The sequence below is a fragment of the Podarcis liolepis genome (genome assembly GCF_965112155.1).
Source record: "Podarcis liolepis genome assembly, chromosome: 8".
NCBI classification, from domain to species: domain Eukaryota; kingdom Metazoa; phylum Chordata; class Lepidosauria; order Squamata; family Lacertidae; genus Podarcis; species Podarcis liolepis.
In genome coordinates this window covers 53,113,418-53,139,998 of record NC_139560.1, presented here as the reverse complement: position 1 = coordinate 53,139,998, position 26,581 = coordinate 53,113,418, and the positions used below count along the sequence as shown (strand labels likewise).

Below are 26,581 nucleotides of genomic sequence, written 5' to 3'. Positions count from 1 at the left end.
CCCTCCCTTATGAAGATTGGGACATTTGTCCAGCTCCAGTCTGCTGGGACCTCACCTGTTCTCCAAGTACAGTCATACCTCGGGTTAAAGTAGCTTCAGATTGAGCATTTTCGGGTTGCGCTCTGCAGCGACTCGGAAGTAACAGAACGCGTTACTTCCGGGTTTTGCCGCTCGCGCATGCGTAGACGCTCAAAATGACGTCACGTGCATGTGCAGAAGCGGCGAATTGTGACCTGTGCACGTGCATATAGGCATTGCGTTTGCATCCAGAGGTACCACTGTATTCTCAAAGATTATAGACAGAGGCTCTCATGTTATACCTGCAAGCTCCTTTAGTACCCTTGAGTGCAGCTTGACAGGCCCTGGAAATATAAATTCATTTAAGGTAGCTAGGTGTTTCCTTACCATCACTTTTCCTATCTTGAGCAGCAGTTCCCTCCTTGCGTATTTTATTCTGTTATCATCAGGTAGGGCACTGCTTTCCTTTTGGGTGAAGACAGAGGGAAAGTAGGTGTTGAACAATTTCACTTTCTCTCTGTCACCCAAAAGCTTTTCTCAATCTTCTCCACGCAAGGGACTTACTACTTGTTCTTCCTCTTTCTTCTAACATAGCCAAATAAACCTTTTTTTATTATTCAAAACAGCACAGAAGTCTTGGACATTGGGGTAACAATCATACAGAAGATCATTACAACAGTCTTAGCATTTGCTAACTTGTTTCTGGCCACGTGATATCATACCAGACCACAATGTTGTTCCAGTTCAGTAACCTCTTTCCTATGAATCAGGAACAGCTGCTTCCAGCAAGAACCAGATGTTTCAATCTGCAGTGTTTTCTATCTCTGTGTGTTGTGGGGTAGTGTTTCTGTTTGTTACTATGTTACATATTTTTGTGTTTTTTATATTGTAAACTGCACTGTTATCCTTGGATTGAGGACGGTGATAAATAATAACAGTGAAGAATATATTTATTAATTGCTGCTTCCTGTAACTTTTCCATTCCCTGCGAAAAGTGGCTTTTCCACAGGTCAGCGGATTGTGGCTGTATATTTGTCTGTAACTTGAAGCTTTAGGCTGTAAAACAGAGCAGAATCATAGAGTTGGGAGGGACCCTGAGTATCATCTAGTCCAACCCCCTGCAATGCAGGAATATGCAGCTGCAACCTTTGTGTTATCAGCACCGTGCTCTAACCAACTAAGCTATCCAGCTGCACATGGAATATCTGGTTCAATGACATGACTACATGCAGTCAGTCAGCTTTTTAAGCAAGCCACATACACGGACCAGAGAGAGTTGAGTTACCCAAGACAGCTGACTATATAGTGCAGGGCAAAATGGTAGCAAGTAGACAGCAGTGTAAAATCCAGAGCCATTTGCGGAGGTCGCATGTGCAATCTAAACACACAGCACAGTCCTAACTGTGCCTACTCAGAAGTGAATTCATAGGAGGTAGCATTAGTATCAATTTGCAATGCGGTGGAAGGTTCGCAGGCTGTGAAGGACTTGCTCACAAATTTATTGACAGCTGCACAGATTATGATAGCTAGGAAGTGGAAGGGGGCAAGCAGAATATAAAACGGAAGAATGGTATAAAAAGGTGTGGAATAAAGCTATTAATGATAAATTAACATGTGCCATTAAGGTAAGACGGGGAATACGCAAGAGAAATGATTTTGAGCAGATATGGAAAGTGTTTGTAGAATTTGCACTGTTAGAACGGAAAGGGGTCAAACCATCACAAGAGGTGTGGAAATGTTGGGAGGTTGGATAGTTACATTGGAATTGTCTCGATCGTGGAATGCACAGCACATTCTTCTTCATATTAATAATAAGTAAATTAAAAAGTGAATTCACAACTCCCAAGTAAGCGGAGGTATGAGTGTGGCCTTAGTAAGAGCAGTGAATCGACTCTTTTCTTTTAATATGTCTACACTTCGTGACTTTTGCGCCGAAGTCCCATTGGACTCAGCAGGACTGGCGTCCAAATAAACACACATGGAGTCGCACTGTCAGGGGACGGGAAGGAAGCAGCAGCCTCTGGAAGCTAAGCGCAGCTTCCTCCCCCTCCCCCCCCCGGAGCTAGGCGCGGGAGAAGAGGCGGGACTCGGACACAGCCGCCGCTCAAGCGACGGCAGCGGGCGAGCAAACGAGGGAGCGGGCTGAGCGGCTTGTTTCCCAGGCAACGGCAAACCCTCATCAGCCGGAAGCCTCGGCTGAAGGCTCGCGAGAACGCAAACCTGGCCGACGAGAGAAAGCTCCACTTCCGCCACCCCCCATTAAGGGAACGGGAGGCGGAGAAAGGACTACAGCTCCCAGGGGCTCCTTTCGGGCAACCGTTCTCGCCGCTTGCTCTCGCGAGATGGCCCGCCGCCGCACCGTTCCCCAACCCCGCCTGTCGCAAGTTCGCGCTCGCTTGCGGCGCGGTGGTTGAATGTGGGGCCGCTGAAGGAAGGCGGCGGCGGCGATGGCAGCGCGTTCCGCCGCCGCCGCGTCGTCTCCTCCGACGGAGCTGTCCTTGTCGCCGTTCGTCCGGAAGCTCCGTAAGTGGTGGATCCTCCGAAGCCCCCTTCCCTTTCTGGCGAGCGGAGACGAGCGCGCTGGAGCCGCAGCCGCAGCTTCCAGGGGCGCCGGGATAAGCGGCAGAGGGAAACTTTCCTCCAGAGCGCAGCTGCTTTTTCCCGTGCTCAATGCGCGCAGGGCGAGTCTGCCTTCCTGCGCGCGCTCCTTAGACTATGAATCTATATACATACATACATACATACACACACGGAATTCACTCCCTAAGGAGCGAATATTAGAATTGTAGAGTTGGAAGGAATCCCGAGGGTCGTCTAGTCCAGCCCCTTGCAATGCTGGAATCTCAGCTAAAGCATCCATCCCTGGCAGGTGGCCATCCAAACTCTGCTTAAGAACCTCCCAAGGAAGAAGAGTCCACAACCTCTTGCGGGGAGGCTGTTCCACTTTCTGGTGACTTGAATCCGTTGCTTCTGGTCCTACCCTCCGGAGCAGGAGAAAACAAGCTTGCTCCAAACTCCGTGTGGCAGCCTTTTAGATACTTGAAGATAGCTATCGCATCTCCTCTTTTCCAAGCGAAACATACCCAGCTCCTTCAAGCGACCCTCCATCCTCTTGCTTGCCCTCCTCTGCATACATTCCAGCTGTTCAATATCCTCAAATTGTAGTGCCCAGAACTGGACACAGTTCTCCAGTGGGGTCGAAACCCTCTCCAAAGTTGTTGAGCCCCCTTGCAGTGCCTAGCTATGCTACTGCAGTTCTCCATGTGTGTGGTCTGCCCAAGGCAGACTACAGTGACTTGATTTGGATACTATACTTCTGCTGATGTAGCTTATAATAGCATTAGGGGTTTTTTTTGCTGCTGCATCACACTGCTAACTCATGTGAAGCTTGTGGTCTACCAAGACCCGTAGATCCTTTTCACATGTGCTGCTGGCAAGCCAGGTGTCCCTCGTCTTTATATTTGTGCAGCTGGCTATTCCTGCCTAAGTGTAGAGCCTGACATTTGTCCCTATTGAAAATCCTTTTGTTAGTTTTGGCCCAGTTCTCCAACCTGTTAAGGTCTTCTTGAATCCCAATTCTGTCTTCTGTGGCTACCCCTCCCAGTTTGGTGTCATCTGCAAATTTGATTAGCATATTTTCTGTGCTCTTCATTTAAATGAATGCTCGCTAGCTTTCTCTTCTTGCCTCACCCCCATGCGATGACTTGAGTTAAATCAAACTGTGTACAGGAGTTTGCACAGGGTGATGCAGTGAGCAGAAGATCATTACATAACTGTGCTTATTGAGTTGTGTTTGAAAACAAGCCTAACAACAGCAACAACAATTTTATTTTTTTTATCCCATCACAGCGACTCTGATTAGGGAATACCCAGCACGATCCTGCATCTCGTTAGGCATTTTTACCACTGAAGTAAATAGGGCACTGTAGGAAGTGTGTTTAGTTTTATAATCAAAGTCTTCACCAGGGTCATAGTGTGGGGAGCGCCAGGAGGGCTGGGGCAAACCAGGCACCCCCAGTGTGGCCTGATGCTCCTCTCTGCCCACCAATGGCTGCATTGGCCAACTGGGCTCCTCTCTGTATGGCTGTGCAGGTGGTTCAGCATGCCCTGCTTTGCTTTGGTGGGTGTGGGGTCACTTCAGCAGAGAGGGCTGGGCTGATGCCCGCCGCCCGGAGTGCGCCCACCCCAGTGGCCTACAACTGACACTATGCTGTTGGTCTTCAACTATAGTTTTACCATCTAAAAGCTTTCTGAATTAGATCCATGATGCTTATATATTCCAGTTTGATGCAGAGTTAGGCATATGTAAACCTATTGGTTTTATTATTATGTTTCGTTAAAAGATTAGTTTCTGAGTGGCAGCTTTTTAAGGGCAAATCAAGTTGCTGTTGCTCATGAAGAAATATAAAAAATGGTTTATAGGGTGGTGGGGTGGGAAGGGGGAAACAGTATGTGAGTGACAGATGTATGGAAATGAAGAGCAGAAGATATGTATGTCTTGTGGTCTGGAGTAGAGGATCAACTGAAATTTTCTGTGTAGTACCATTACCAAATGTATTTGCCTCTCTTGATTTATTTGTTTAAAGGTTTAAAGTCTTAGAATCATAGAATTGTAGAGTTGGAAGTAATCCCAAGGGTCTTGCCCCATGCACTGCAGGAACCACAACTAAAGAATCCCTGACAAATGGCCATCTAACCTCTGCTTTAAAACCTCCCATGAAGGAGAGGAGAGTCCACCACCTTCTTAACACATATTGGGATTAAAGAATTGGGAAGCTGGTTTCTGAGCTGAACTTACTGGGAATAACCAATGCATCTGATTTAAAGTATCAGCTGAACTTCTGAAACTTCTTCCATTTTTATTTCATTTTTTTGAACAGGTCATCAGCTGGCTGAAATTAGAGAACGTGCTCTTAGAAATATTTTGTGTAAATTGGATCACAACTTGGTTACATATGATGACTTGGTTCAAGAAAAACTCCTGTTTCTCAGTCTTCTGGAGTGGTTCAACTTTCCTGTAGTACCAATGAAAGAAGACGTTCTGAATTTAGTGAGCAACCTGGTGAAGGTACAGTTATCTGTTTTGTTATATGTTTTTGAAAACGGCAAACCATGTACAGTCCATATCCATGCTGAAAAGTACTTACATGTTACCCCACTTAATGTAAAGCTACTTCGGCATTAAAAGAACATTGGAAAGTAAAATTATATGCCATGATGTATTTCTTTTGAAAGGTGACTTGAATGAGATGCTCAGTACATGGTTATCTTCTAAATACAGCTCTTTCTGAGATCCTCTGCTATGCATATGAAGCTAAATGATTGTTGCACACCACCCCAATCTCTGAGTGGTGCAAGATTCCAGGGGTTCAAGGCCCTTGCCCAGGGTTTGTGTTTCCTTTGGAATGAGGAATGGTGGAGACTGTGGTGTCTTTATAATATATGATTTATTTACAACTGCATCAACACTCCAAGAGGTTCTTGTTTCTACCATAGATATAGCCTTGGATTCCAACAGAAATCAAGCATGGCTCTGTCTTTCAGCTGCCCAGCCTACACCCTTGCTTCTACCTTCTAGCTCACATACACAACGCAACTCTCAACTTTGGCCTTTGTCTTTCTACCTACCAGCGATTTAAGGTCCACCCATTTGCTCTCTAACATGGAACCATTTGCTTTGTTAGCTTAACAACCCATACCTAGGCCATCACCTCACCAGCAAGCTAGCCTGGCCATTCCAGAATTTTGAATCCATCCTGGGTTCAGGAATTAGAAGCATATGGAACTAATTATCTTTTGTATGCTGCCTTGGATGGGCTTTTTCTTGCAAGGCACATTTAAATAAATAAAAGCTTGGAGAATTTGCCGTTTCGTTTTTTAACTTCATATCATCTTTCTAATTTTAGCATCCATCTGCTGTGGAACAATTAGTTGGAATTGGGGCAGTGGAGTTTTTCACTCAACTTCGTCCAAATGTGGATCCAAACCTACAGGCTGTGATTGATGGGATTTTGGATGGGCTATTTGTGTTGCCTTCAGAAATCTCTGCTGATTATCAGGAAGTGTCTTACCAGACGCCCTTGCCAGCAGTGACTAATATAGGTAAGTTACACCTTTATACACAGCACTTTTATTTTTATTTTGCAAAGTGTGGGCCTTGTATTGAAAATATCAAGTTATTTAGCCCAGATGCTAAACCTTTGTTAATGGTATCTGTGTTTGTGACTGCTGATCCCTTCAGTGATTTTCAGAGAATTGGCGATTTGAAAGTATAAATCTTCAAAAATGAAAATACTGGAAGGAAACAGATCTACTTTTAAAAAGGAAAAATGGCTGTATATGATCCATAGAGTTTAAGAAAATGAAGCTATTTAATACAGTTAATGCTGCTACTTACTATGGTTTTATATTTTTAAGTATTGTCAGAAGAAGCTAATGCTGGATACTTTGATCAAGGGGGAAATAATTTGCAAGAGATGGGAATACCACCAAAACAGCTATCTGGTAGGTAACTTTATAAAAATGAAGTAAACATATGTTGGATAGTTTTCTAGATTTGTTAGTGTGGTTGAGCACCATTGAGAAGGGATGAAGTTTCAACCTTGTTTAAAGATTCTTCCTTTTTATTTTTGTTTTATTGGTTTTTTTAAATAGCTAAACCCACCTGTATTGTGGTTATGGCGGTGGAAGCCTTGGACACCAGTTAGATGAGCTGATATATCATGGAATGTTCATGAACATTCAGAGCAATTGGGGAAACAAACTTTTCAGTTGGGTGAAGGAAGGGGAAAATACATATTTATTTTTTAAGACTTTTAATGTTTTTTTCAGCAGGCTCCCAGAGCACCTTATAGAGCCATTAAAAAAAAAATTTGGGTCCTTTGCTTCCAATCTAAAAGACAAAACACACAAGAAAAGTAGATTGGAAGTCAGGAGAAAATAAGGAAATTTGGGTGCAAGGATTTCTCATGTCCATACTAATAGCATAGCTGCTGCCAGGTGATAATTGATAAAAGGAAGGAACCTGATTCCTTAGCAAATTGACAGTCTGGCTATGATTAAAACCTCACATCGAGGGGAAAGATCGGCCTAGCCTTGCTGTGCAGCAGGATGAAGATAGGGAAAAGATCCTTAATGTAGGGAAGCTTAAGGGAGAGGATCCCAGAGCCAATGTGACTGAAAGAAAGGTACAGACTAGGCAATGGCAGGGGAATAGGAAGGGGAGTGTGGGGGGTGTGGTCCGACCCGGGTGTCATCCCTGAGGGGGTGACAAAATTGCACACCATAGGGGGCGGCACTTACTGCGGGGCCTGGCCTGCAGCGTGCCCCTGCAACGCGTCTCTTCTGGGAGTGACGCAGTGGCTCGGGGCCCTGCACTGCCCGAAACAGCAGAGTGCAGCTTGCGCCTGCCAGGCGGACTCCGTGGGCAGCTTGCCACACTGCCCTCATTGATGGATCTCCGCACCACCCTCGTGCACGGATCTCTGTGGCACCCCGCTCCGCAGATCGCTGCGCTGCCCCCATGGGCAGCTCACCCTGTCCCTGCTACTTCGGGTGCTGGAGCAGCTAGCTACGCCCCTGGGCAACGGATTGAGAATCAGGTATATAAGAAAAGATAGGTGGCATGGGGTGGGGCAGGGGGAGGCAGAAAAACTAACACCCGAGAAAGAGTTAATCCAGGAGGAGGGGATCTTCAACTATTGATTTGAACTTATCAACAACTTAGAAGTAAGTTTTATACCAGTGTTGGAATTTTATGCAATCAAAAGGAAGTGCTTGGATACCAGCCCTTATTGACAGGTAGAACTAATAGCTACAGTATTCTTTTTTTCAAAAATATAACCCTGGATCAAAATGGTTTCATCAAAAATGTACCACTTTGTCTTTTCTGATGGGCTTCTGTTAATAATCTTTTAGATTGCGTCCCTAGCTTCCCCCCTCTAGTTTACATTTAGAAAATGGATCCAGGGCAAAGCAAAACAAAGAAAACTCTAGCTTCAAGGATGGCGTTGAGATACATTTCTTACCATTTAAGCCTTTGAAAATTAGTGTTGGGCATTGTAGGTTTCAAACATTGACAAAGGTATATTGGGATGGGGAAACAAGATAAGAGTCATCCGCTATAGGAGTGCTTATGAGTTTCTACAATGGAAACACTGAATGATACCTGTTTGCTCTGTGTTTCAGTATATGGCACACAGTAAAAATAGCCTTTCTTCCATCCTCAGTGAAACACGGCGTGAAATCCTTGAAATTTTCTACATTTCCATGGTTATCCCTGACCACAACAGATAGACATGTTCTTTCATCAAGTGAAAGGTATGTGAAATTAATTATAGCTTTGTTGTGTTCTGTGACAGGGAATAAAAGTTGCTACATTTCTTCTTTAAAGTGCAAGTTCTATAAGAACTGCGGCAGTTTTCTTTTGTTCTGGAGCCATGCATGGAATTATTAATGAAATCACTACCTCTTTGCCTCCTCTCCTCCCTGCCCACCCACCCAGCGTGTGGGTGTTGTTTTAAAAAATAAATTTCCTTGAGCCTTGGTGATAGGGTGGAATATAATCAAATCAGATATAAAATTATGCCACTGATGGAGTATAAAGAGTTGATTACTATAGCTTTACAAAGCAAGTTCACAGTAAAAGTTCAAATGTACTTTACAGCTCACTGAGAAGCAAAAATCACAGTTTAATTTGGAATACCTGTGAGCTTCTACAAGATGTCATCATGCAAGACTTTCCTGCTGAGATATTTCTTCAGAGACCAAAGATTGTTCAGGTTAGAAATGCTTTTAACTAAAATATTTCATTTAGAAGTGTTAGCGATTTTTGGTTTGCTTGCTTGCATATATGTTTAGGCCTAAGTTCTAATAATGGGTGACTTTCGTTTACCTCAGAGTCTTCTGTCGCTAACAACACTGGCTTTCGGAAGAGATGGACAACACCGTTTAGCCTTACAAGCTGTCTTATGTCTGCAGCAATTATGTACCTTCTTAAGAAACAGACTGAACTTCCATAGAGATCCAAGTTTTGTCTCAAGTGAAACTGGTTTGTATCTCTCTCTCCCCTCCGTCGCCCTCTCTCTTTCATTTCATTGATGAATTGCTTCCCATAAAGTTTCCTGAAACAATTGAATAATAAACAAATCAACAATAAAAACAGATATAAAAAGAATGCCAACTTCAGCACAGTTCAGTACAGACTGAGACAGGACTAAAAATCTCCACTTGGTCAGAAAAGGATAGGCAACAAAAAGATATAGCTAAATCAGGATAAATTGACTCTTGATTAGACATTGGCCAAATACTTTGTTTCTCTCTCCCCCTCTGTCTATTAAATAATTTATAGTTATAGCAAAAATTGTATATATAATTGCATTCTTGTTTGTTTGTATGCATTTTTAACCCCATACTTCCTCCAAATGTATCGTAGCAGTATTACGGACAAGCACTTCACAACTCATAAAGTAGTTAAGTTACCATTAGATGCCACAATGTTGCACACTTCTTTTTTGTCTGTGTGTTATTGTTTTCATGTTTTTACCTTCCAAGTATTGAGAGACATAGTGCAATACATTTCTGACTTAGCCAGAATTATATCATTGTAACAATAAATCAGATGTGGTGGTGAGAAAACATGGCAATAAACAAGTTGAGATATGGGATGATTCCATTATTATCTTACACTGTTCCAAACAATATATGTAGGTGAATGTTTACTGGTATCCAACTATACCAATAGATAACATGCTTCATTTATCTGTTTGCTGGAGACGGCTATTCAGTCCACATTGCTGATACCAGGCGGGGTGAACATGAAGGAAGAGAAAATACAGATGGTCAGGATTTAGACTTGCCTTGCATATTTTATTATTATTTATTAAATTTTATTCCTCCCTTCATCTGAGGATCACAGGGTGGTTACAGTATAAAAATACAAAAATACAAAACATAATAACAAACAAAACCATAACCCCTCCCCGATATTATTTATACTTCCTGCAGCTAGGAAGCCTGTTCCTCCTTAGATATTTTTCATATTTACCTGAGTTTTGCTTGAAACAACAGTGTGTTTTCTGGGGATCAAAGTATTTACTGACAGGAAGTTGGTAAGAGATTCAGACACCCAAGAGATAGTGTATCCAACTAGTTTTGATACACAATTGCACTGGCACCAAGATGCAACAGCGAATAGAGAGTTGTTGAGGCAAATAGGGAACGATAATTAGTTTGGTTCTGCTTGTCTCACATAGGATATTAATATAGCTGTTGATGTGTAAATTGGCAGATCCACAGCTCAAGCTATCGCATGATTGTGCCGCCTGTCTCTGCCTTACCAGTTTTTAGGTTCACTAAGCTTGAATATAGAAGGAATGCATCTGAAGACAAATATCTGATCAAAGTTCACAGCATAATTCATTAAAGCAAGTCTTTTTACAAGTTTTTTAAAAAAACATTTCCATTGCTTAAAAAAATATATAGTGGAAGGAAACCTAGCAAAATAAGAATTATTCTAGATAATTTTTAGTAGCAAAAATAGCAGTCTTTCAGTGTTTGTTTGAAGTGCATTCTGAATGTTGACCTAAATCCTGGCTTATATTCAATTGTATTCTACTGGATAGAAAACATTGTAAATTTCTTGAAGTGTTGTCCATCTTATTTGTTATGTGCTTGCTGCATACAAAAGCCTGATTGTCATTAATGTCATATAAGGTACCATTTCCCAGAATTCCTCAGTGTCTTACGGCCAAGATGCTAGAAGATCCCTTCATTCTCAGAATGCATCCCCTGGAAGTAGTAGTCCTCGGCCTTCCGTGATAGGACGTACAGGTCAGCGTCCCAGAGGTGATGGTCAAGATTGGGATGCAGTATCTTCAAGGTTGGCCACAACATTTTTGTTGTATACCATATACTTGTTATCCTATTTCAGTCGGTAGCCTCTGTTTGTTTGTTTCAAATTAAAGATTGGAGCTTCTGTACTTTAAATGTGTGTTACTAGCCTCATGCGTTATAGAACCAAGCTTGAAACTTTAAATTCTATTATTCCTGTCTAGAAATCTTTACAAATGTCAGACTGCACTGTAAGCACTGACCATGACTTCCTGTATGGGACAGCAGTGCATAGGCAAAGGGGTGCAGATATAGAGCCATCTTCTTAGAACTGATTGAGAAAACCACATGTTAAGATCCCCATACATGCAGGGTTAACGCAATAATAGGTGGAGGGTCATGCATGCTGAATGAACCATGTAATTCAGTTCATTTCTTTTTGCTTACTGTTATTGTGAATGAATGAATGCCAACTGGCATGGGCTTCCCAGAGCAGCTGGAGTCTTGTAACTGATAGCTGCTAAGTCACCTGGAGGCTGCTCAGTGCTCCTGTGTGAAGCAGGGCTTCATCAAGAATGAAAATAACTGCAGAGCTAATAAGCAGGTAGAAGAAAACGTGTCTCTTTTCAGAGACTTGATGACTGGCTCGTTAATCACTACCTTTAGTCAAGAAGCAACACAACTCGGAATGTCCCAAATTACCTTGGCAGACAGCATGCAAAATGTAGTATTTGGAATTGTGGTGTTTCTTTTTAAATATGAAGAATAAATGTTCACTGTACTCCTGTTCCAAAAAAGTAATACACACCAGGCTCTGTAAACCAGCAAAGCGATGCAGTGCCATCTTGTTAGCTTACTATTAAAAATAGCCTTGTGATTGTACCTTCAGCTTCTTGTATTCAACCCCTTCTATCTGAAGGCTGCAGTATTGTGATAGCTTGGCCTAATTTTATGGTAATTTCCACCCAATTTATGCAGTGATTATAGAAGCAACCTTGGCAAGGTTTTTCACCAAAAGTGAGAGGAGCTGAGTAAAAGGAACACTCTGCCTATGTTGTGCATCACAGTGGTGCATTGAGAAGACTACACCACTGAATTGTTGGGTTTGAGGTGTGGATTGAGAAGGTAGAAGAAAGTGCCACCAGACATCCAAAAGTGGTCCTCCAGTTACAGCATTTGCCATGCAACATTTCCTATGCAGTTTGCTTTTTGCTACTTGCAAATAGTAGGATAAGTTGTATTGTGTATTGATAAGGTTGTTTGTTTGCTTTTTGCAGTGGAAGCAGTTCTCATGCTAATGCGAATTCAAGAGTTCACTCACCTTTGGATATGGGCCATATTGACCTTCCAGAACTGGAGAATGAGGATACTTTAGAGTTACAGTTCCAACAGCTTAGCCTTCCTCAGTTCTGTGTAGCCATTTTAGAATATGCTGTGCCTCTTCTAAGAACAGGTAATTCTTTTTTAAAAAGGAATTCTGGGTTTATAATAGGCCAGGTGTTCTATAGCTGAAGCTTCTATTCATTCAAAATGTTAAGATATACATATACATATATATATGTGTGTGTGTGTGTGTGTGTATATATATATATATATATATATATACACACTAATGAAACTCAGAATAATTTATATGCATGAAATGAGGATACCCGGCAGAAGGCTTTTGAACATATTTACCTGCTGTGAAGCTCTGCGCATTCTGTGGGCTCTTGCTAGGAATCCGAGCAACTTAAATTTTATTAATGTGTCCAGCAGCCATCATGAAAACAAACTTCTTTTGAAATCAATTTCTGTCTTTGCTACTGATCTCACCTCTGCTTTACACTCATTTTATAGCTTTGAGCAACTCCATCTAATTGAGTGATCTTTCCACTATAACCAAATAAATGCCAGACAAGAGCCAGTGACTTCACCAAGGTCACTAAGTGAGTTTGCTAAGTAAGTAGCAGGAAAAGTTTTCAGCAGGGAACAAAATGTTGAAACAGGAGGTGCCTGCTGTATCTCTATTGGCAGAGTATTCCATAAGACTGGGTTGATGACACTACATGCTGTATTTTGGGCTGATGTCAAATGACCTTCCCAGCTCGGGGGACAACCAACATCTGGTGGATGGTCACAATGATCAAGCTGGGATATAAGGGTTTAGGTGGTGCCTAAGGTACCTTAGGCATAAGTTGTTCAGGGCTTTGTAGAGTAATACAAGTACAGTGGTACCTCGGGTTACATACGCTTCAGGTTACATACGCTTCAGGTTACAGACTCTGCTAACCCAGAAATAGTGCTTCAGGTTAAGAACTTAACTTCAGGATGAGAACAGAAATCGTGCTCCAGCGGCGCGGCAGCAGCAGCAGGATGCTCCATTAGCCAAAGTGGTGCTTCAGGTTAAGAACAGTTTCAGGTTAGGAACGGACCTCCGGAACGAATTAAGTACTTAACCCAAGGTACCACTGTACGTTGAACCTGGCTCAGTAGATGGGCAACCAAGTGCAGATGTTTTAACAATGATATAGCATGGACTACAAGTGCCAGAGTGCTACTCTCTCTGTCCAGTGCTGAACATAGCCCTAAAGCTCAGAAGATAATATGGTGCTTCTGATACCCATCACACTGAGTTGTTCCAGGAGGACACCATGGTCAATAGTATCAAAACCTGTGGAGAGAGCAAGCAGAAGTAACAGGGTGACGCTCTCCTGTCTCTTGCATTACATAGGATATCCATCAGGGTTTTCATGGCTAATTCAGTTCTGAAACCGAGCCTTAACCCAGATTGTAGTGGATCTCAATAACCAAATTAATGAATAGAAATTCCTTACTGTAATATCCTTCTCTGATACCTTACCTTTACCTGTGTAAATTCTCAGGTAGTAAGAAAGTGACCATGCACGTTCTGGAGTGTCTGGCCGAGAACCTGCTGCTTATTTCTGATGCCGTGTCTGAAGATGTTTGGGAAGACAACAGTCTCTTTGGGCTGGAACTTGTGAGTATCTCCGATGTCTGTGTCTTGGATTTGTGAGTCTCCCTTTGTAAAAATGGCTTAGAAACCTCCATTTCCTTTATATCGGTTTCTAGTCCATTTTATGTCTAGAATTTAGAGTGGGCCACAATATACATATATTTTAAAGAAGCTATACCCCCTCCCCCATTTTGGCTAGTAATATAATAATTTGACAAATCCTTAGAAGTCCAAAACAGCTGAACAGTCTTAAAGCAGAAATTCATCAATTAATCTGTATAAGAATGCTCTGCTTGAATCAAACATATAAACTTGTTTTTGAGAAGCAGATAACATAGGGGCTCGCTGGACTTTTATGGAAAGAAGGAATTTTCACAGCGGGGGTGCCACCCCTGAGGGAGCCCTGCTATAGCAGGTCTTACTTTTCCAGAAAAAGGTATATGGAGGCAGCAGAGACACAAAATTTCAGAATATTTTGAAACCATGCAAGAAAAAAAAATGGAAATTTTGTGGAAAACTGAAGGCAGCAGAAACAGATTTTTTTTGGGGGGGGGGGTGGAGGGAGAAGTCCTTGGGGGAGGGAAGACACAGAATTCCTCCCATGTTTCCTCCCAATGAGGAACCACATCCCTATGTGCAACAGACTTCTCCAATGAATTGTAACGGTTGAGGAGACTAAAATAACTTTATACCGTATTTCTAATGAGCTGTAGGGTAGGGAACCATCTTACAGCATGAGGACAAGCTGAAAAAGTCTTTAAAAAAATGGGAGCATATGTGTGAAATTCACTGGATGTCGTTTATCTTGTTCTAAGAGTATCTCCTGTAATGACCGAGTATATCCCTGTCATATACTGTTCATAAATATTGAACTTGATGAACTTCCTTTTAATTTGCAGAAGGAAAAACTGCTTGGAGTCCTAGATACCCTGGGTGAAACCATGTCCTACCACAAAAATAATGCAAGTTCAGAGCAGCCTGAGCTTGTGATCATCCACCACAGAATGGCATATGTTAGTGTTTCACTTTTCACCATTCGGTTACTGCACTCACTTATCCCTGTGGAAAAGGTGAGACTTCACTACTTGAAAGACTACTTTAAAAAAAAAAGCTTACTTGAGTAGAAAGTACTTTTCAAGATTTATATGGTCCTTCAGATTAAATAAAGATCTATTACAAATACACAATACATATTAAGAAAATAAGTAAAATCAGTGCGGAATGTGGTGTAGTTATTCTTTTGAGTGATACGCGCTATAACTTCACTTGGGGCAAAAAATGAATGCATCTAATTTGAACTTTAATTCTTGCTTTATTCCTTAATGACAAGTGTCCAGTCTGCTACAGTCAGTACCAGACATCTGATAATTTGTATGTGCGTGTGTGTTTGCCTGTATTTGAAAAAAGTGGAAAATGTGCTCCATAAATATTTCCTTGTAGACAAGATTAATTTGAAAAGGTTAAAATGGATTCCTGGAAGCAGGTGGTTTAAGTTTGATCATATCAATAGGTAAAATTTCATTAGCGATAACCAAGTAATATGTTCTCCCTAGTTCCTGAAAGCATTTAGGCAATAATTAGCTGATACTATTGTTTTATGTGTGTTGGGGGGGGGGTTGACATGGGATCTGCAGGTGCTTGGTGATTTTATTCAGTACAGAGAGGTGACTCTGAAGAGTTTTGTTTTTTTGGGGGGAAATCCTTATTACATTGGTTAACTATCAAAAGACTGTGCTGTTCATGCAGATTATGCATGCATGAAGCTGAGATAAAACATTAGCATCCCGCTGTGTCTTAAAGTATTTGGTATTGGAGCATTATAAAGGAACAGTAAATCTTAAAATGTGGATTAGGTGTGCTGTCTGCCATCTGGTGGTTAAAGAAAATAACGTAGCTCAGCCTACATCCCAGTTAATCCAGATGTGCTTTAGGGCTGATGCACACAGTATGTATCCTGCACGGAGAGAATTTTTAAAATATGTGAAGCAGGCCTTAGTTCTATTTACACCCATACTGATGGGGAATGGGGCAGGCTTTCTCTTTTAATTTTGTTGCTTCTTGATAATGGTAAGGGGCAATAAATGCATAGCTGGAGCTGCAAAAGCACAGCAAAGATGCTGGCTGAAGATTGTGTGGATCCAGCTGCTGTAAATTCAGGTGGTACCTCGAATTACAAATGCCTCAGGTTACAAATGCTTCAGATTACAAACTCCACTAACCTGGAAGAGTTACCTCGAGCTGAGAACTTTGCCTGAGGATGAGAACGGAAATTGTGTGCTGGCAGCGCAGCGGTAGCAAAAGGCCCCATTAGCAAAAGCACGCCTCTAGTGAAGAACAGTTTCAGGTTAAGAACGGACCTTCGGAATGAATTAAGTTCATAACTAGAGGTACCACTGTACTTTCTAAAATAGGTAGCTTGTGGGTGGAGTAGCTAGCCAATGTGGTGCCCTCAGATCTGGTGGACTGTGATTACTGTTGATCCTCAGGGATCATGGGAACTGTGGTCTAGAACATCTGGAAGGCAGTGCTGCAACATGTATACCGGGGGTTCTGCGATAATTTTTTTTTGAAGTAAGAAAGGTCTTGTTCTGAACTATTGTGTGTGCACTCTTCCCTTTTTAGAGGGGAGTTCAGTACTTAGGATACCATCGCTTAACAGTTCCTGCTACACCAGAATGTGTAGAATCTGATGCCCTCAGATTAATGACCTGAAGAGAAGTAATAAAGGAGGTGGAATAATGCATTCTAGGCCCAGAATTTGAAAAGCCTTAAATTCTTCTCAGAAGCTCACTGATAGTGCCATGTGTTATATTGGTGAACTTCTGTCATTAAGAGATGGGCTGCCAAATTTTGTGCAGTTTCTGTATGGTTTTAGGGGTTGTTCCCTGTGCAGTGCATTTTGAACTCAAAATACACAGCCTTATCTAACTTGGAGATTGCAACTGTAACCTCATATAGGATTTTGCCTTGGCCAGTCGATCACTTTTCGGCATTGTTATTTAGTTCAAATTCTATAGGTACCACCTCATGACCACACACATCGCTTTGAATAAAAATGTTAGCTTAGCACATCTGCAGATAAATGTTCTTTTTTTTTTGAGGGAATTGTTTGTGTTAAAAATTATTTACAAATGGTACAATTAATTTTTGTACTTGTTTTCAAATAGACTCTTAGTCTGTTCTGTCCTCCCTTTCTTAAGGCTGACAGTGTTTTACCAGAGAGTTTACTAGCAGCTTTATTTGACCTTTCCGTGGACATGCCTTTCTCCTTGGAATATCCAAGTATTCATGACTCTGTCATAGCTTATTTGGAACAAATGAATTCAGAAAACTACAGCATCTATAAACAAGCTGCAGAGGCTGCCTATTCTGTTGAGTGTACCTGTAACTTTATGGCGGAAGTCCACAAGGAGGTAGGAAACATTGAATTCAGTGATCCAAGTGGGGAATTTTATTCCAGTTGATTTTCATATATGTTGTGGTGGTGTCCTTTTAAATAGCTTTCGGATATATATTTTTTAAAAAATTGTTTTGATATATGCAAATGTTTTGGCTGTTCTTATATATGCAGTTGCTCTGTGTGTTTTTATTGTATTGTAAATCACCTCAGGGTGCCTCATGGGAAGCGACCTGTAAATGAAATAATAATAATAATAATAATAATAATAATAATAATAATAATCTGTTCTTGACAATTTATATACCACTTAATTATAATGCTCTCATAAGCAGTGTATTAGTAACTCGGTGCAACCCTCCCCCCCTCACTCCAGTCAAAACTATAAAATCAGAACGTAGGTTTTTAAAATCTCAGTAGCCACCAGCAGGGAGAGAGCTTGTCTTACCTCAGCTGGAAGGGAGTTACATAAAATTGGGCCCACGGTACTGAATGCCAAGCTCCTGGTGGATATAAGCCATGCATCCGAACCATGGGGGGGGGGGACCACAAATAGTGACTTTCCCTAAGACCTCAGTGATTTGGCAGTGTAACTGTGTAAGGGGGTTACAGCCTTTGTTGAAGAATGATTTCATCAGTGTTCCAGAATAAGGGCAAGAGAGTGAAGGTCCTACGTTTTACCATTCTGAGTTCTTTTCATCCTTGGGTAGTGAGGAGTGTGAGAAAGTGTCTTTTGCGGGGAGAGAGGACAGCTTGGCCTGACTGGTGCATGGGCAAAAAATGTCATCAAGTTGTTTTAATCTTATATATGCTTGTTACGTCTCAGGAGCTAGCCCTGTTCACAATAGGGTTAGTTCTAAGATGTATCAAGATAATGACGATAACGGGTATGTCAGTTTGTTGTGTTTTACATATTATATTATTTACCTGTTGCCATCACTATCCAAAACACTTCCTTTTCTCTACTGTTCCCTCTGTGTGGGGGAAAAAAAATCACATTGCTACTCGTGACGAACCTTAGAAGTTCTCTTAGCTGTGTTGACATAAATGATCTTCCCGTAGTGCCACACACCCTGCCATAGAATGAGTTCCACTAAGGTTATTGGAGGTATTTTGAGAGAACCATCTATTGCCCTATGATATTTCAACAGTACACCCCTCTTGGATTGTACAACTTAGTGAAATCACGCTGCAGTGTGGGCAGGCTTAGGCATGCTTGATCTATCCTTGGTCCTACTTGCCAATAAAATTCACTCTTGTGTTATTTAAGCGTATTACATGGTGGAATTAATGGGTCTGCTATAGACTGGTTTGGGGTGTACGTGTTGCATTTTTGACGGCTACTATTCCTAGTTGCATCCATTGTAATTAGCAAATGATTACTTGTTTAGAAGATAATGCTTGTTCATTAACCCTTAAGTGACCTGTTTCAGTATTTTTTTAAAAAAATTAAATTCTGTGATTCATATGTACTCTTTTGTAGGGAGAAAATAATCTTCTTGATCTACTGGAGATGGTAGAACAGGCCCTAAAAAGTCTCCCATATCATCAGCACTTCCCTCTACTTCAGGAATTCCTCAGCATTTGCTCAGACATGTAAGCATATGGCAACTTAACTTGCAAGAAAGCCCCGTGTCATGATGCTGGAAACAAGAGTACAGGGCTATTTTTAAAAGTATGGGGCTATACTTAAATTGTTACGCTGTCTGTCTGTCGTAAATTTAGCCAGTAGTAAGTGCTGGCTTACAACACAATCCTATACACTCCTATCTGGAAGTAAGATTGCAATCCTGTCCTCTTAGGTAAGTGTGTATAGGATTGCAGGCCTGTCTTACGTAGTGCTTATAGATACACAGGATGATTTGCAGGGCAGTACATGTGAAGAAGGAGGCTCCTGCCCAAGAATCCCGCCATCCCTGTAGTCCGCCTTAAGAATGTTGGTTAAAGGGCACCCTTTAAATTGTATAAAGCAGTAGCAGCCTGTATGGTAGGGCAGAGTTGCAGAGCTGTGCTCCCAACACCGTACCACTGCCCCCACATTGACACAGGAAAGTGCACTGTAGCATATGTTTCTTCAGAAATCAGTCACATCCTCACCATACATTTAAAGTAATGGCTTCACCCAAGGAATCCTGAAAGCTCTACTTTTGTTAAGGGTTGTTGAGGCGAAAATTTACTAGGAAGCCTCTCACAGCATTACAGTTCCCAGCGCCCTTAAAAATGACAGTTCTTAGGATTCTTTGGGAGACGCCGGGGCCGTTCAAGCGGCATAACTGCTTTAAAAGTATGGTGTGGATGTGGCCAAAGTCGACAGTCTAGCAATTAACCACACAGCTACAAAAGATGAGGAAGTAACTGAATTAGTTGTAAGCTCCCGAGTGCCTTGGCTAGGGGGAATCTGCACCCCAAGGCTTAACGAATTGGCTGCCCATGTCTCAGAGCAATTAATTTCTCTTTGTATTGAATTATTTCTGTTTGTAGCTGGAAGTCTGCCCAAGCTAGCCCGTTGCTGCAGGCAGAGAGTCAGAAGGTGCTCCTCCATCTGTTGTCCCATCCTCTGCCGAATATACGAACTGAAGCCTATCGCTACTGCCTCAAAACTGTTAAGGTTAGCATTTAAAATGCCTTGCAATTTACTTCCAAGCTAAAGAAAGATTTCTTTTTCTTCCCTACCATTTAGTAATCTCATAGGAACAGTCCGTTTCAAAAGCTGCCTTAGTCGTGTTGGGCTGAAAACCCAGCGTTTTGCTGTATGATGTTAAGCTTGCTTGGCATGAATTATGCCTGAGCACGTTCAGATTTTGCTGAGTTTCACAGAGGAGAGGGATGTGTCTACACGATTTCTTTGTCTCTATTCCCTGTCCACCTGCTAAATCATACTTTATTATAGTTCTTCTCATTTGGTGTATATAAAAAGCTGCTCGCTTAAGGCAGATAAACAGAGCCAACAGCCCAGCCCTTAGCATCCATTTTAGTTAATGGTGTCATTATTATCTTGCTGGAAATAGCTTGACTGTTTGTGCATGGCTTCAATATTGTCAAGACAATACTTAGCTGTCTTTTATGTATTCTTTCTAGGAATGTTTAGGAATTCATAATGCCACTAAACCCGTTTCTTCAGTCAGCTATGGAATACATTTTCTGCTTCATCCCAAAGTTCTCTATGAAATCTGTAGTTTTGGCCTTCAAGATTCCCATCATGAGGTACTACATTTTGTTCATCTAATCCTCTGTGAGTTAATCAGTATGTTGAGAGGTATTGGATACATCAAAGGACTTTCTAAACATCTAAAGTTTTTTCTTTCATTCAGTGGAATTTACCTCAGAATGTTTCAACTGAGTCATAAGAATGGTGGGGAATTTGAAGAAGACCTTGTATTTTTTTTTATGTGACTAAGTTTTGTGTAGCCCAAGGATGTCATCATAACAAAATTCTCCTCTTCTCCCATTCAGGGGACTTGGATTCTGGGAAATGGGGCCTTGCCAAGTGGCCCTTTTCTTCATAGTGTTAACTGTCCCTGCTGTTTTTCAGTGAAGCTAATATGTAACCATGCTTTCTGAACTTTTGAAGACTCCTTATCAGGAGCTTATGATTTATGTTGCATGTCAAAAACAACACACAACTGCTTCTAGAAGCACTATGTTGTTTCAGGCATAGGAAATATTCTATTATGGCAGCTACTGTATATAAAGAATAAGGTGGTGTGTTGATAGTAAAAGGAACAGTTGTGACATGTTTGCAAGGCATTACTAGAATAAAATCTCTCATATCTTTGTTTTGACAGTGTAGTTGCTAGTGTCTGTAAAGGTGTTCAGAGCACTGTCAGGTCATAGATAATTTTCAAAGGGTGGTATTAAAGTAAGTTTTACTTTGAGTAGACCCATTAACATAAATGAACATTAGTTACATTCATTAATTTCAATAGGTTAACTCTTGAGTAAAACTGACTTGAATACCACCCAGTGTTTTCAACCTGAAAATGTGGACAAGATGCAGTCCATCCTATGTGGAAGTGGTCTAGGCACTCAGGTAGACTAGTGTGGGAAATAACATTTGTTGTCATGCATCTGGGACCCAGCTATCTTATTCTATATTTTGAGTTGTGGAAGGAGACACAGTCAACGTCTACCATCATACTGTTGGGTTTCTGAGCCTTCAGGGAATGGTTCCATACCTTTTCAAGCTTGTTCTTCATTTTGAATGTGAGAAACGTTCAGATCAGAGGTTTCTTACCAGAGATTCTGTACCAGGTTTGTTGACATGTACTCAAAGGATAGAATAAAGTTCAGGTATTGTGCTGAGATTTATCCCCCCATTGCAGCCAGTCTGCTCTGTGGGAAGTAAGCAAAGCCAACCACCAGTTGTAAAACATGCCCTAAACCTTAACGCAGGGAAGCTCTTTTTGCCATTTTTGGGTGGATGCTTTGCTACAAGGCAGCTGAGTCTTGCACTCTACTTGAAGACCATTTGATAACAGTAGGCTCATGATAGTATTTCACCACAGTTGGATTTCAAACAAAGCACAAAGCTATTTGATGTTAAAGCTTCCAAGGCACAGCCTAATTTCCTTTTATGGCACCAACAAATTGGTTTGACCACTCTTTATTCTGCTACCTTGCCTTCTTTCATTAAAACAGGTGTGCTCAGCCGCCACTTTTATGCTGATGTATCTTCTTCAGGGCCGATTGATGATGGCAGCAGTGACCTGGAACAAGTTTATTGAGGCCCTCTATCCTGTTGTTCCAATTCTTCAGGTAATTTCGCCTTCTCGGAACACAGTTTATCTTGAACTAAGCTTAATTGCTTTGCCAATAGGAGCAGCAATGACATTACACAATAGGGAAAGATGGATATTTATAAACATGGCGGCCAGGCAAATAAGGAATGGAGGAGCAATCAATATACTTGTTCATTGGATATTCTGAGTGAATGCTGGAGAACAATGTAGCATTAGGCTTATTTCGAAATGGGAAAGCTTAATTTCAAATGGATTATCCAGCATTTTTCTGAATAGTTCTTCAGAACCTTATTCTTCCTAACCATCTTAAATCCTCATTGATCCTGACTCGGGGGACAAGTTATAGATTTCCTTGTATATCTTGAAGTTTCTTGGTAGGTCAATTTGCTGTAGAATCATTGCTCCTCCTATCTCATGAGATTAATCCCAGTCATTTTACGACCATGAGAATAGTAGTGCTGATCCGAAAAACCAGAGGTCATGTTTAAGAAACATGTAGGCATACATGTTCACTCATTCATGAAATACAAATTGGGGTGAAAGGTTTGCCACACAGCTTTGGGGTGTAGTGAAACTGCCAGAACAGTTTGGAAGGTGCGTGTTTGTGATCTTTTGAAAATTTAAAATAAAATAAAGAAACTGCCAGAACATTGGGGTAAATCAGGATTGATGGGGGGGCAATGGAACCATATACCCTTTCATACTCCCCTCTGATGCAGCAGCCAATCAAGGGAACAGTGGTTGTGAAGTGGTATGAAAAATGTACAAAGGCTTTTTTTCTTTTTCTTTTTAAATAACGAAACATTTCCAGTCTTCTGAAATTGTAACTGAACCTCTCAAAAATTTGGTGGAGCACTTGTTCATATAGTGTTGGTGGTGTTGAGCAATCACCCATCAAATGAATTTGGCCTACAAACTTGAAATTGCCCATTAATCAGGGTGAATTTACTGTTGCCAAGAAAATTATTACAATGCATGACTTACTATTCTGTTAAATGGCCGATGTGAACTTTTAAATGCACACTTAGGGCTATGCAGACACAGAAGACGCTCTGGGTAGTTGCATCCTCTCACTGAGTGAAACAAATTCTGAAAAAGAAGGGATTCTCCCCAGAACTACAAGACTTAAAGCTGCCTTGCGTCTTCTGTTCTCAAAAAAACCATTGTGAGTATATCTGCAATATTCTTTTTGTATATGAGGAAGACTGGCATTGCATCTGTCATTATGACCTGCTTCTTGCAGAGAATTCTAGATGAACTAGGTTGTTTTTCAAGTGCAGGTGGTACTGGACACCCCAATAGCAATTTTTCAGTGGAAATTTAATTTGGACTACTTTAAGCAAGGAAAGGTGAAATAAAATGTAAGGGACAATGCTCCTACTCAATAAATTTTCTCAGAGAAAAGTAGCACCATCAAGATGCTAAGAATTAAATAAATTAGGCCTATCCGTAGATCTCCAGACACTTGATTGGAAAAGCGCAGGAGCAAGTAAGTAGGGGGACACAGTTAGGTGCCCCTGAAGTAGAGTGAGCAGCTGAAGAGACTCTTTGTTTAAATCTGAAGGAAGGATTGCTCAGACATTAGTAAGCTGCAGTAGGAAAAATAATAAAACCAACTTGTAGAACATGACAGTTGCATTTAGAGTAAGTCTTATCAGCGTTGAATGAAAGCTGGTCAGTGCAGTTTCCTCTTTCCCCCCAGAAATTATCATTTGGTTGGTTCTTTATATATTCAAACACTACTTCAGCCCAATGTGGTATAAGATATTGGAGAAGTTCAAGTAGCAGGTGTACTGAAAACATTGCATCCTATTTAGAAGGGGATGGGGACTGAACACCAAGCATTTCTGCATATATGTGTCTACTTTAAAAGTTCAGGGCATTGGGTATAAACTGAAGAGCAGGAAATGTTTTCTAGGGAAAATTCAAAGCATACATTTTATTTCCTCAGAGTCCGTTCCACGGCGCTCAAACACTTGATGTTTCATCTTACGACTGAAGAAGAGGCAACCCTGAGGCACCCACTACCACAGAGTAGTGTCCTTTCAAGCATCCCTAACTTACTTATTGTGGAAAAGACTGTTGAACTCAAGCTGGGAGATTCAGCAAGAGAGTCAGTATTTAAGGTGAACAAAGGAGCCTTTTAACAGAGATTGCTAGCATTGAACTGGAGCTGTATCCCCCAATGCAAGAGGGTTCTAGTGTTGAAGATGCTGTTGAAAATATTCTGTGCCAGCGTTGAGGAGAAGCGTGGGTTTCCTGGTAGTCACTGTGACCTGAGGGACGTGACTGATCCAGAGGAAAAGGATAGCTATGGAAAGGAGGGAAAGGAACAGGTTAGAGGAGAGAACAAGCTGTGGGGTGAAAGAATCTGCTGTTATGGGGTCCTACAGAGATAGAACAGACTGAACGAAGCATGGAACGGCCTGAGTGCGAAAGAGCAATTTAAGCAATTTAAGCAATATAAGCAATTTTAAAAATTTGGGGTCCTGAGGCAGAAGGTCAGTCAACTGGCACTTGTTGAGGGAAACTTCAGGTAATGCTAACCAATGAAATATGTTAGTCCATGTTTCTAACTTCAGTCTGTTTGGGTGGTCTTAAAGGTGAAGGTTCTGAGCCAAGTGGGGCAAAGTGTCCTTAGTCCAGATCATATCTGGGAATCAGTGACAATTTTCCTATGTACAAAGCAGAGGTAAAGGAGTTTCTTAAGGAATGTCCATAGTTATTGATAAGGCAGTGTGAGTTGAGAAGAAAAAGAGGCTTTTGTTTTCACCATGGTTAATTAATGACCAAGCGTAGGATCGAGCTTGTCTTGGTAGCTGGCAAAGAGATCAGGTGCAGAATTAGGCACTGGTATCCACCTGGGATTCTTGTACTTTTTATATTACATTGTAAGTAAATTTACTTCCAATGAGGCCCCAAGCACAGCAAAATGTACACCCACGTTGTACAGTTTGCCTGTAGAGCAAAGCTAAAGAAGGAGTTTGTGGCATATGCAGAAACGAACACCTTGGCACCAGTACTTTAAGAGCAGGTATGGACAACCTTTGTCCTTCCAGATGTTGCTGAGCAACAACTTCCATCAGCCCTAGCAAGTGTGGCCAATGGCCAGGGATGATGGGAGTTGTAGTTCAGCAACATCTGGCAGGCGAAACGTTCCCCACACTTTAGAACTTTGTAAGACCTCTTGTCCTCAAATTGCTGTGTAGTCAGCCCCAACCAGTGTAGCCACTGATCAGGAATGATGGAAGTTGGAGTCCAACAACAGGTTCCCTTGCCCTAGTATAAAATACGCTAAATTGATACTGTGCTTGTGCCCAAAGGATCCCCTCTAGCCACTTAACATAAGGCAGAATGAAGCAACATCAAATCAAATAACCCTTATACGATTGAGCTGAAGGTGTCTCTGCCCCTGATGGGATTACGAAGGCAAATATTGTTCCAGATAGATAATGGTATGTATCATTTTATTTTTAGGCTGAGACTGTTGAAAAGCTGTATGATATCTTTATCTCAGACACAATTGATCTAGTTTTGAGGAAGTCAGCAGCTGAGCAGCTAGCTGTAATTATGCAAGGTAAAGTGTTTTTCCTACATACTTTTACCAGCAGTAGTTCACAGAGTTACTTTCTCCTTGGGAGTAGTTTTGGCATAATGTTTTAGGATGGATGCTCCATCTAACCCCTTTTGAGATAATCTTGCGACCTGGATTGATTATTTCATGAATGATTTGTTCTGACAATTGTAATAGGTATGCACCCCATCAACTGATATTATTTATTTATTTTTTTAAAAAGCCTGCAGGCTTACAATCTAATAGACAGGGGACAATAGCAAAAAGGATGTGGAGGGAGCAAGAAAACAAGCGAATTCAGACACTACGGAAGCAATTGTAACTTAGGTTATGGAGGGGTGGAGCTGCAGATCCACTACCACATCCCAAACCCTGCCAGTTCACACTGATCAGGGCAGAGGATGTGTGGGGTGGTTTCCTGTAATTTTTTTTGCTAGCAGCTCTGAGCTGATGTAACTGAGAGGCCCAAACTGCATAAAGGTGCCACATGCTTCCCTGAAACACCCTATGGTCGTACTTTCTGATTGTTACGGCTGGTGGGGCATTCAACAATGGTAGCTTTCTTCCCATCTGGCCAAAGCTGAGATTTCCACTGTGGCCTTTCCTTCAACTAGTGGTACTTGTCTTACCTGAAAGAGTCTAATTAGGGAGGTAAAATGGCATCAAGCATGGGACTGGGAGCAAGAGTGCAATTCTAACTCACTGTAAAATTTACACACATTTTTGTGGCTCAGGTAGAATACTCAGTTGTGGGAAGGGAGGGATAAGGAGCCAAGGTTGGTCCTAGCTGAGCTGAAACATTAAACATGGCTTTGTTGCAATTGAGTGTTCCCCTCACTGTGAGTAGCAACTAATGAAATGGGATACCTCTTATAACGATGATGCCATGTTGTACATTTTGCGTGGCCCAGAGCAGGGGCTGCCAACATGGCACCCACAGGTCGTCCCCCCACCAAAATGAGACTGTTGTGGGCAGTAGACTAGGTTGCAGTGATGTCCTTGGTTGCAGTGGTTGTTTGGTGTTCACACAGTTTGCAAATGTGCTGCTGGATCCCCAAAAGTTGGCG

General features: G+C 41.6%; 1 protein-coding gene across 3 annotated transcripts in view; it reads left to right on the top strand.

The window, feature by feature from the left end:
- Nucleotides 1-2,072: 2,072 nt before the first annotated feature.
- Nucleotides 2,073-26,581, top strand: part of RTTN (rotatin) — a 92,173-nt gene continuing 67,664 nt past the window's right edge. For 2 of the 3 annotated variants that reach the window (XM_083518450.1, XM_083518449.1), the window contains exons 1-19: nucleotides 2,073-2,541; nucleotides 4,899-5,086; nucleotides 5,925-6,120; nucleotides 6,436-6,522; nucleotides 8,247-8,337; nucleotides 8,684-8,798; nucleotides 8,917-9,067; nucleotides 10,732-10,897; nucleotides 12,126-12,301; nucleotides 13,713-13,828; nucleotides 14,704-14,874; nucleotides 17,005-17,217; nucleotides 18,685-18,797; nucleotides 19,683-19,809; nucleotides 20,280-20,405; nucleotides 21,840-21,956; nucleotides 22,969-23,105; nucleotides 23,892-24,066; nucleotides 25,418-25,517. In XM_083518450.1, coding sequence (XP_083374576.1) covers nucleotides 2,466-2,541; nucleotides 4,899-5,086; nucleotides 5,925-6,120; nucleotides 6,436-6,522; nucleotides 8,247-8,337; nucleotides 8,684-8,798; nucleotides 8,917-9,067; nucleotides 10,732-10,897; nucleotides 12,126-12,301; nucleotides 13,713-13,828; nucleotides 14,704-14,874; nucleotides 17,005-17,217; nucleotides 18,685-18,797; nucleotides 19,683-19,809; nucleotides 20,280-20,405; nucleotides 21,840-21,956; nucleotides 22,969-23,105; nucleotides 23,892-24,066; nucleotides 25,418-25,517 — 2,641 coding nt within the window. In that variant the 5' untranslated portion in view covers nucleotides 2,073-2,465. The remainder of the gene's footprint in view (nucleotides 2,542-4,898; nucleotides 5,087-5,924; nucleotides 6,121-6,435; nucleotides 6,523-8,246; nucleotides 8,338-8,683; nucleotides 8,799-8,916; nucleotides 9,068-10,731; nucleotides 10,898-12,125; nucleotides 12,302-13,712; nucleotides 13,829-14,703; nucleotides 14,875-17,004; nucleotides 17,218-18,684; nucleotides 18,798-19,682; nucleotides 19,810-20,279; nucleotides 20,406-21,839; nucleotides 21,957-22,968; nucleotides 23,106-23,891; nucleotides 24,067-25,417; nucleotides 25,518-26,581) is intronic. The other variant, XM_083518451.1, reaches the window with a different exon arrangement.